At 34.6% G+C, this 10,999-nt stretch overlaps 1 protein-coding gene across 1 annotated transcript; it reads right to left on the bottom strand.

Moving 5' to 3' along the window:
- Window positions 1–1,396: 1,396 nt before the first annotated feature.
- On the bottom strand, window positions 1,397–10,790 carry LOC126714873 (probable phospholipid-transporting ATPase 8). Its single transcript, XM_050415273.1, has 11 exons — window positions 9,560–10,790; window positions 7,030–8,357; window positions 5,810–5,920; window positions 5,443–5,719; window positions 5,145–5,233; window positions 4,951–5,062; window positions 4,658–4,867; window positions 4,406–4,531; window positions 3,808–3,906; window positions 3,200–3,391; window positions 1,397–2,281 (listed from the first exon to the last, which is right to left on the bottom strand). The coding sequence occupies exons 1-11, from the start codon at window positions 9,956–9,958 to the stop codon at window positions 1,709–1,711; spliced, it is 3,516 nt and encodes a 1,171-aa protein (XP_050271230.1). The 5' UTR covers window positions 9,959–10,790; the 3' UTR covers window positions 1,397–1,708.
- Window positions 10,791–10,999: the final 209 nt, after the last annotated feature.

Here is a 10,999-nt window from a genome sequence, read left to right as displayed (position 1 = left end):
GGCATTGTTTATAACTTTAGATTAGACTAGGATTCTAGGAATAATAAAAATTATAAAGGGATTCGGGTGCAAAATATTGACGGGGATATTGGGTTAGACCTTGTGGTTGAAATTCCATTAACACTTTTTGTGCCATAATGGCCAATATCATGTGATTTTCATGTCAAGGAAAATGAGAGAGGTGACCCATGAAGTGGAGAATTATCATTTTCAATCAAGGGACCACATTGTTAATGCTTTTTAATACAGTAAGTTCCAAGCAAATTCTGTAAATTAATGTGAGATGCATAATCGCCAAGGATCTTGTAACTGAATTGACACCTCCCCATGCACAAAGTGCTTGGAGGTCTAGAGGGGAAATGATTCGAATTGTAGAATTAGCAGCATATTATAATTATCTCTAAAAATAAATGTGACATGCATAACCACATGTTGCCGACCTAAAAAAAGGGATATAGTGGACATGTTATCCAGTGACAAGCTTCACCCTAAAATACTAATAAAGAGAATTTAAGCCTTTTTTGAGTTCATAAGTCGCCAACAAATACATTAAACGTAGAAATTTTGAGCCAAAACTGTTGAGACCCTTCTTTTCAGATCTTTGAGTGGTCTAGGAAGACAATTTAAGCAAATACTAGAAAATAAAAAGTTTACTCTTTTGTTTTTTCACAACTTATTAGGATGCTAAGTTGTTATTGGTGTAATACTAATATTGCTTTTATATGGGTTTATCACCAACATCGTTTTCATTAAACAAAATACTAATCACCAGGTTTCACTTTTACAGTTGTATACTTGTATCATTTGTCTTATTCCAATTTAAATGCTTCCAACCACTTTCTTGTAGCCAGTGGCAGAACAGATTCTAGTGTTGGGTGGGGCTCAAATATTGAAAATGTTTGGGACAAAAAGGTAACCAAAAAAAAAATGCTAAGGACGAAAAAGTATGTGGCTAATAAAACTAACAGGGTAAATTATATGATTTCCCCCTAATTTAGAGGTATTTCAAATTAAGTCCTAAACTTCCAAAAAAAATAAAAATCAAAACTCTAAACTTCCTTAACTATTTCAATTCACCCACTTAAAAAGTGATTATGAACTAAAATTAACAAAAGTTCAAATAAATTTTACTTAAAAATCATCTGAATTCTAAAAGACATATCACATTAAAACCAAGCAGTATTTGGTGCCCAAAAAACAATTATTTGTTAGGGTTTCTTTTAAGTCATTTCATAAGCTTGTCTAATGCCAAAATATAAATTATGATTCACGTGGAATGGTTTTTAGAGTCTAAATAAGTTCTAAAAACATTAATTTTTGTAGATACTCATTATTTCATGGATAGTAAAATCTCAATCAAGAAAATAGATCACTCAATAAGAAAACAACCTGTTGGTAATCTGAAAGAATATAATGCCTCAAATGTATATTCACAATGTAGTTACAAGAAAGGTGCTCACATTTAATATTTACATATTTGGGACGGTGGAAAGCAGAAAGTAACAAGTAAAACACAGGGGTTAGTGCTTTTTGAAAATTTAATAAATCAATATATTACTAATCTACATGAAAATGTGAGTGTAACCGATTCTACCTACATGCTCATTCCCAACCTATGCTTCTAACACCAACCATAACATATACAGCCACCAAATATCCCAATTCATATAAGTTAAGAAACATACTGTCCTTCATGAATTCCTCTGCATCAGTGTCTCCCGGGATGCAGTTTCGTCCTGACTCGCCTAGGTAATCTTACAGAGTTCTCAGCCTCTGAACCTTCATACTGTTTTCTTTGTATTATGTCATGGTACATTGGTTTAAATCTTGTTTGGAAAGCCCTAAAGGAAAAATAAGGCAGCAGAGTGCAAATGACAACTAAGAGGGTAACCAACCAATAGAGAACACTCGGAGCACATGCTTCCAGAAAAACCCTATATGCTGTTGTTGACATCTCCGGTGGGAGATAACCATAAATAACTAAGAATATATACCACAAGGCAATGCTGCCCCAGATGAAGAAGTGATGGATCCAAGTGAAGTAGTTGACGGAGATTGCCATTTGGCAATTTACAGCCCACACGACACAACTATACATCGTGACCCCGAGGACTTCATAGTCAACTACTTGGCCATCTCTCCGAAAGGCTTGTTTAATTATCGACTTGGTTGTCAAGAAGAAGATAATTATGGAGGTTAGAATTCCATTAAACATCCAACCAAGAATACGGGACCAGCTGAAGAGGATGTTCTCGACTCCCTCCAAATATAAGAAGGGATACTGCAAACAAAGAAGCATGAAAAATAAATGGTTATTTAGGCTCCTACATAAAGCTCTCAAGGAATATTTAGGAACCAAAAAGTTGAAATTCTAGGAAATGAGTATTTTCTTTAAGATATACATACTTGACTGCATTGTTGTTTATATAGAATCAGAGTTATAAGTTGCAAGATAAATATTGAAAGTTTGAAACATTATTTTCGTGTCATGATATTATTTAGGCATCCTCTAAACCTCAGTGAACCCACTGTATTTGATGTTGAAGCATACTTGTAAAGATTAAGTGTGCTTAATCTAACAATTTGAGAAACAGGAAAGAGAGGTATGGGAAACAGAAGTGAGGAGGCATAAACCAAAAAGAATATTGCAAATGCAGGTATAGAATCAAATTTGCAGAGCAAATGGTTAATGAAGAAAGACCTGCAAGGAATTGTGTCAAAATGTGTAATAAGCACTACTCACTGAAAAATATATGAAGAATTTAAATAAGAAACAGAACAATAGGAATCCCACTTAAATTGTATTCCAAAAATATAACCCGTTACAAAGCATTACATATTTCTAGCAGGTTCCACTGGAGAAATGCAAATCAAAAACATGTTTTTTTTTTTTTTCCAAATATCAAGAGGAGCAGACCATGCACCCTTCATAGCAGAAAAATATTGGTTTTGGTAACAACTATTTTAAATAATGCATAGATAATAAGAACTGATTTATTCTAACTGCTTACGTTTAAGTGCAATTACCCAATGCTATGCGGCAGCTGTAATATGCTGATGCGTAAAACATGATAATGCAGGCCATATGTTATGCTAAAGCTACAACAGGCTTTTTCTTATCTTTATTTCATTCTTCCTGGGTTTCCATTAGTTCTTTTACTACGTATATAAAGCCCAGAGAAGGGCAATATTTCCGTACCTTGAGGCAAAGTGGTGCAGAAACATCCTGGTCAAAAACACCAAGAGCAATTACTGGAAGTGAGGTGAAGAAGACATTGTAAAATGACAGGTACCAATCATTATATGCCGGTTGACCAGAGAAAGAAGCATGGGCCTCAAACCAAAACAGAGTAAACCCAAATGCTATGTTCTTGTAGAAGAAGTAGCATATCTGCATTAACCAAACAGAAGATGATACTGCAAATGAATCTTTTTGTATAATAGTTTTTAAATCACACATTTGCAGACAAGACACAAATCAATATATTGGCAAAAAAATCATTCCCTTCACAAGGAAACTGAAAGGCATAAGCTATTATGCAGCTTATACCCCCAATCACACCATAAAAAGGGCTAGAAAGGAAAACAAGAGAAGTAAACAAACTTAGTTTCTGTCCTTCCCTGCGCCCCAACCCCAACAAAAAAGAGTTGAAACAAAATTACTGAACATTTGAGTACAAAGATAATGGAAGAGTGATTTTGCTTCCTCAACTTATTGATGATAGTTTTTTTTCTTTGGTTTGGCTGGGGGAAGGGGGGGGGGGGGGGTTTGTGTTGAGTTTTAAAAAGATAGAAGCACTGTTTTACCATCATTGCTATCCGTCTGTAACACCAATGTCCATGTACCAGCAACAAACGTTCTAGAAAACGGAATTGAGCCATCTCAAAATCACTTGCCATCACCGCCTGCAGTTGAGAAATTTTTGGAATCAGAAGTTGGGTCCTCACTTTTTTTCAGCTGGAATCAGACACCAAATAATATGTATGCTGTGTGTATACATAGGTTATATAAGACATATACAATATCTCTAGTTTTACATGAAAACACAATCTCTGAGAGGAAAATGTTTGAACCAGTTTAATTGTCAGCAAAAGCAAAACAAAGAGAAGAAAAGGCAGTGTTTCTAATCAGAACTTCTTTTCACATGCTCTAACTTTTTGCACCTTTTCACAAATGCAAGTCAAATATAAATCATTAGTCACAAGAAATGGGCACTAAACGTGTGAAACTCCAGCATTCAGTAATTTCAACAGAGCATACATAAGCTAAAGAGGGAAAGGGGGGAAGATAAGGGATATGAGAAAAATAATAATATAAACTCCAAACATCTGTGAAATGAAGATGCATATCAAGGAAAAGAGAAGATGTACACATCATATAAATAAAAATTAAATATATGTCTACCTGCATCCCTTCAACACCACTAATGCCAACTCCAATATCAGCCTCTTGAATCATGCCAACATCATTTGCCCCATCACCAATAGCGAGTGTTGCTTTACCTGTTTCCCGTTTTACCAATCTTGTAACCTGCACATCATCTATATATCTATCAGATAATCCTTATGTCAGCCAAAACAGTAACTAGCCATTCTTAAGATGCCTATATAATTTAAACTAGCAGAAACTAGATATTAGCATGACCATAAAACTTACCAGAGCTTTCTGCTTAGGCGAAGATCGGCAACATATAACAGCATGACATTTAGTTGCAAGTTCAAAAAATGATTTATCTATGTCCTTCTTTAGTGAAAATTCCAAAGATTTTCCATCAATTATTAGGCCATACATGATGTCACTTTCTTTTGTTGAGTTTATCTGAGACATCCCTTCTCCAATTTGCTTCCTTATGCTTTCAAGAGAAGCCTATAACAGCAAATGATTTAGAAATTTACTGCCTAAAGAATTAAAAAAAAAAAAATCAATGTTGTGTACTTCAAAATCTGCACCTTTGCAATGGCCGCCTCTCTATCCCCTTGATTTTCCAAGGCAGCAATGTCTGGTGAATCCAGAGTGATCACAATTTGTTTCATATCTTCTGTAAGTAATCTACAAGCATACCTGGAAAAATTAAAATAGTTAAAATATGAATCTTCAAGAAAAATAACATATATAATCCCTGCACCAAAATTTTCAACAATACCCAATATTAATTGCTGTCTCCATCTTATCACCAGTTAATACCCATAGCCTAATTCCAGCTCGGGCAAGCGTGTCAATACATTCTGGAACCTGAAGACCAGAGAACACAATTAAAGCGAAACTAATCATATAAAATAATGCAATTAATGTTTCCAAAAATAGAATGAGAGGGTCTTGTTTTGTCTTAATGATTTTTAACTTCCATTCGATATACAGTGAGACAGCAGAGAAGGATTAAACTTATAGTGAGTGCATAATCTAAAAATTAAAAAATGGGACAGCAATTTTTCAATACAGACCCCTTTTTGCAGTTTGTCTTCAACTGCTGTAGCACCAAGAAGAATCAAATCCCTTTCTATTTCATCAGCAAGTTTTTCCAACGATACATCACGCTCTGCAGTGACAGATGTTTTGACCTTGGAAAACTCCACCTCCCATGATTTATATTCTTCTTCACCAAGCTCACGGTATGCAATTACCAGGGTCCGTAGACCTGCTTCAGCATATTTTTTGATGTGATCCTTGGTCTGAGACTCAAACTGCCGCCCGTCTTTTGAAAGCCTTTGAAACATTGCACTATAATATATGCAAATAAATTGAAATCAATTGACTCAAACTGCAACTTCATACATGTAACAATAAATCACGTATGCATAGGTTTCTAACCTGTCTGCCCCCTTGCAAAGGAGTAACAACTGATTTTCTTTATTCCTTACAATCACTGACATTCTTTTGCGAGAAGAACTAAACTCTAAGAGCTGTAGACGCTTGTATTTTCTGGAATTTAGAAACCAAGTTATCTGGTGTGTAACAAAAATACATAAAAAGGAAACTAAAAGAAGTCCAAGAAAACAGAGTTCAATAAACAGAAATATACAATAACACGTCTTGTCCAAAAGTAGCATTTTGGGCATTTGTCTCGAGATCGACCTAGATGTAGCTGCCATGGATTTGACAGACAACAATGAACCTGTTTTTTAAGGTTTATTTATAATTAAAAAAAAATGAAAAACAATAAAAGGAATGGCCTTAAAAATCAAGAAATTTTCATATAAGTAGAATGGTGTTTACGCAATAATACATATACATTCATCCCATGGCGCACTTTTTCCCTTAGTCTCTCTCTATGAGGGGTCAATATAGTTTTTTCTCTACTCTACACGTTTCTAACATAATACACTCTTCTATTATTTTCTTCGCTCCATCATCCCATGGTGTTTTTACACAAAAAGGCCTCATAAGAGTATAATTTTTCTCCCTCAATCTATTATCTTGATGTCTCCCTAATGATTGCTAGAGCTTTCAGAAACCTTTTTCCTAACAGATCACTGAGCAGAAAATAACTTGTTACATGTTCTAAAGGATCTATTTTTTTATAGATAATATGACTTCAGACATCATCAACTGTATAAATAAAATATTTCTGACCTTAAGAAAAACTACAGCATTAGTTGTGTGCTTATAGACATCATGAAATTAATTGTATTGGATACTTGCGGCAGATTGCAGTTTTCAAAAGCAGAGAAAGTTGGAAATTGTATAAACATAAATGAGCAACCATGCAGACTTTCCTCGTAAACAAAAGCTGAAATTTTCTACACCAAAATAAGAAAATGGTATTTCAAAAATGACAAAATAGAGCAATTAGCTGTAATCATCAAAGGTGTATAGGCAGCTGGCTGCATGGGAAATAGAAGCTATAGATAAATGAACCGACAATATATTAAATAAATTGCCAAGAGCCTTGTAGCTCAACTGGCACCTACTAGTTTTTCTAATGAAGATATTTAGGGTTCCAATCTCCCAACCCTCATTGTAACTATTGAATTATAAAAATTAAAAAAAAAAAAAAATGTATTAATCTAACTCACGCAATGAGAGCTTACCTATCAACCTTTTCTCCAGTCTTATAATCTAACTCACGCAATGAGATGCTTTCTTGTTTCACTTTTAAAATCTTAAAGCCAATCTCATTTGCAGCTATGACAAAAGCTGCTTCATCTGGTGACTCAGCTTCATATATAATTTCTCCCGACTCTTCATTTTTATCAGGAATCACTGTGTGACATATTGCCAAGACCCGAAAGAATTTCTGTATTATATCCGAATGGGGTTCATTAACCCATTGATCATTCATTATTCGTTCGTCTCTAAAGTTGAAACCTCTAACTGACTTTCCAGAGTTCACAGCATCACCAGTTTCAGCCAGTGCATCCCCCCTCCTCCTTGCCAGTGACCTCTCCACTTCTGTCACACCATAGCCATAAGCAGTGCCTGCTATTGAACATTTAACAAACTCCATGGAATTACATGTCAAAGTGCCTGTTTTGTCAGACAGTATAGTATCTACCTGACCAAGTTCCTCATTTAAATTAGATGTGCGTGCACGTGCTAGCTTGTTTGTTTCCTTATAATACATATCCTGATCTTGGTTAATAAAAATACTCTGCAAAACCTTTACAATCTCAATGGATACATATAAAGATATTGGAATTAAGTATCCATACAACATAAGGGCTGTCAGGAAATGAAGAAATGCAGAAAGTGATGGTCGTTTAGGATCATAAAAGATAGTTGTATCATCTGGACGAAGATACCACCTTTGTAACTTTCCACCACTAACATCTTTTTTGGTTTCAATTCCAAAAAATAAAGATCCAACAAAAGCAATCAATGCCAGAGTACTGAAAAGTACATAGATTAGCTTATCCATTTTTTTCTCAATTTTACTTCTCTTGGAAGGAGGATCTATAGCATTCTTCATCACTTTTGTTTCATGTCCAGTAAAAATAACAACACCAAAGACATAATCAGTATTCTTAAGCTTAGAACCTCTTAGTAGTAGCTGCTGTAAGGAAAGAGGATATTCTTTGCCATCATAAGACAAAGTTCCAATGAATGAATATAACTTTTCGTTGGGGTCCTCACACTTGATCACTGCCTTAAATTGTTGAAAGGAATTTTCAACTTGAAGATGGGACGTCACCTCCAAGGCATGCTTCAATTTCAAATTGGTCTCTCCATCTAGGTTCATAGTCTCAACATAACAAACCCCGTCTTCATGGATAGATGAAAGCAGAACTAAATCAGCAGGGAAGTATTCATCCTTACACACCTTTACGAGATCACCAACTCGAAGTTTCTTCCATTTGGTCTCATGGAATGTATAATCACTACCATTCACCTTGACCTTTCGATTATTTTCCTGTGTGTCCTGAAACCATTCAACATTCAGTAACAACATAATTAGAAAAAGAATATCAAATAATAAAGGGATGTCATTGGTGTGCGTGAAAGAATGCAAGCAGAATGAACATCATGAAAAAAAGAAGAAGAAGAAAAAACATAAAAAGGAATGCATCTTGAAAAAATGGGAAGATTAGAACTGGAAGGCACATCTAAAATGAATCATCACACAGACATATAAATATGCCCCCAAAGCGACCCTTATAGAAATATCATGCCCACATAGAGAACCTGAGGCTAAAGTGGCACCTATATCTTAAATCAAAAGAATTGTTAGGGTGTGGAACACTTTCTGTTCTACTTTTTTTTTTTTTTTTGGAAGACCTCACCATAGAATTTAGTGTAGAGACTGATAAATGGATGACAGCAGTGTTCGTGAAACAATGCAAGCAGAATGAACATTACTAAAGCAACTATTGAGTACTTTTTTTTTTTAATTGGTAAGCAACTATTGAATACTTTGAGGAAGGTTGACCATCAAGGAATTTACCATCAAACATCAACTGTGTTTGACACTATTATACAGATTTAAGAGTTTGACAATATGAAAATATGGGAGAATCTGTTTTCTCTTCAACTGGTTCCCTAGAATTTTGAGTTTTTGATAAAGTACAGTTTAATTACGACATCCAATTGGTATAGTAATGTGGTTCACTCCAAAGATGAAGCATTCATTTTGATTTTAAAACAATTCTTACCTTGAAGAAGTGTTTTGATATCATGGTGTGGCTCATTACAAATTTTATGACCATTACCTAACATTATTTCAGAACATATATGGTACCACAAGTGCCAGAAATAACATACCTCAACTTAATTGATAATACTTGATAAAGGAAATGTATGCTCACGCTCCTAGTCCTAATGGAGACTAGAAGAAGCCAATGCTAATTGCCAGTTTTCTTAACAAAATTTCTGACCACAATCCCAATCACCCAGTTCCTCAATCCACTTCTAATGATATCAATATATCTTTTTAAACAAAATTTGTTCGAACCAATGCAGAGTCTTTTTACTATAGATCTAACACAAAACTTGACAAAAATATGTTTCAGTGGGGAATAATTTGCAATAACAATTGTATCGACATATAGAATGGAAAGTCCAAGGATATCTACTAGATTCAAAGTCCAAAATAGCACAACAAATAAAATTGATTTCAAATATTACCTGATTTCTTCTTCTCCAATCTTCCACGCCTTCCTTTGCCATAGTTGCTCCAATCACCAGTATCAATGGTGCAAGAATACTAGGAGATGAATAAGGTGCCAAGGGGGTAAATGAAACACAGGCCACAACAAGAAAGTATATATTTGCAACCCTCCTAAACTGCTCAAATAAAGACTTGGGAATAAAATTAGCCGCGGTATACTTAGTAGTTGAGACATAATTTTCCCCGTAGTTCAACTTTACTGCTTCCAAATTATCAGGATCATTACAATACACTACCCTTGAGTACCCTTTCTTCCCAATTTGGTCATGGCTAGGTTCATACTTAAGGCCAAAGCATACAAATGAATAGAGTTTCCTAAAATTTATGAGCATCCTTTGCTTCCTCCCTTCTGACATTTTCACACCTTAACAACAAATGGGTCTCTTTATTTTTCCAAGAAAACAAAACTACCCCTCACAATATCACCATCCACATTGTCATCTCTCTTATCACTTTCCAGAGCAATCACCATTCACCAAGCAACCAAACATGTCACAACTCACAACCTTCTTTAAAATTAATTTTTCATTGCTTTGCAATATAGAAATAGTAATTCACACCAACTCCACTGAGACAAAATTGGTGCAGTCAATCAAAAATAAAAATTACAACTTGATAAGTTCAAGAGCATTTACCACTTGGTTTGTCATCTATAAACAAACATAGAAAGAAAGTATGTTCACAAAGTAAAACACCAAGCTCCATTCAATTTCTCACATACAGAAGAGAATTGTTATATTTGCAAGTAATATGGGTAATATTCTTTGGCAAACATTAGAGTTCAGTATCTCTTAGAATTCCTTACTTTCATATGAAGTTCCAGAGAGATCTCTTTCTTGTGGGGTTTAGCTAAATTGTTGGGGAGAGAGAGAGAGAGAGAAAGAAAGTGAGGTTTGTATGAGATATATACTTGAGGAGTAGTAGTAGCAGTAGTAGTTAGCTTCTTTTGCCGCTTCTATAAGCAAAGCAAAAAACAAAGAAAAAAACAAACAAAGAGAGGATAAGTAGGAGCGAAGCTGGAGATTGTTGCCCCTGGACTAAAGAAAACAAAACAAAACAAGTACAAGGTGTTTCGCTCATGAAATCTAGCTGAAGTTCACGTAAGACTGTAGGGAGACATTTCACGATTCTGTGCTTACACATAGCTCATAGTGTTGGGACTTTTTTTAGACGTATCTCTCTCTCTCTCTCTCTTTACCCGAGTAACACGCCAAAAAAGATGGATAGGAAATGAGAAAAAAAAAATATATATATATATATATATATATATTTAAATATGCGTGTGTGTATGTATATATGAATGTTTAATTGATAAATATTGATATATAAATAGGATTTGAAGATAAAATCAAATTTAATCTGAATTTATTTTTTTAGTTTTTGTTTTGTGTTGGCTT

Source organism: Quercus robur, chromosome 2, assembly GCF_932294415.1.
Source record: "Quercus robur chromosome 2, dhQueRobu3.1, whole genome shotgun sequence".
NCBI lineage: Eukaryota > Viridiplantae > Streptophyta > Magnoliopsida > Fagales > Fagaceae > Quercus > Quercus robur.
Note: the sequence above shows the minus strand (reverse complement) of the source record. Positions and strands in the feature narration are given on the sequence as shown.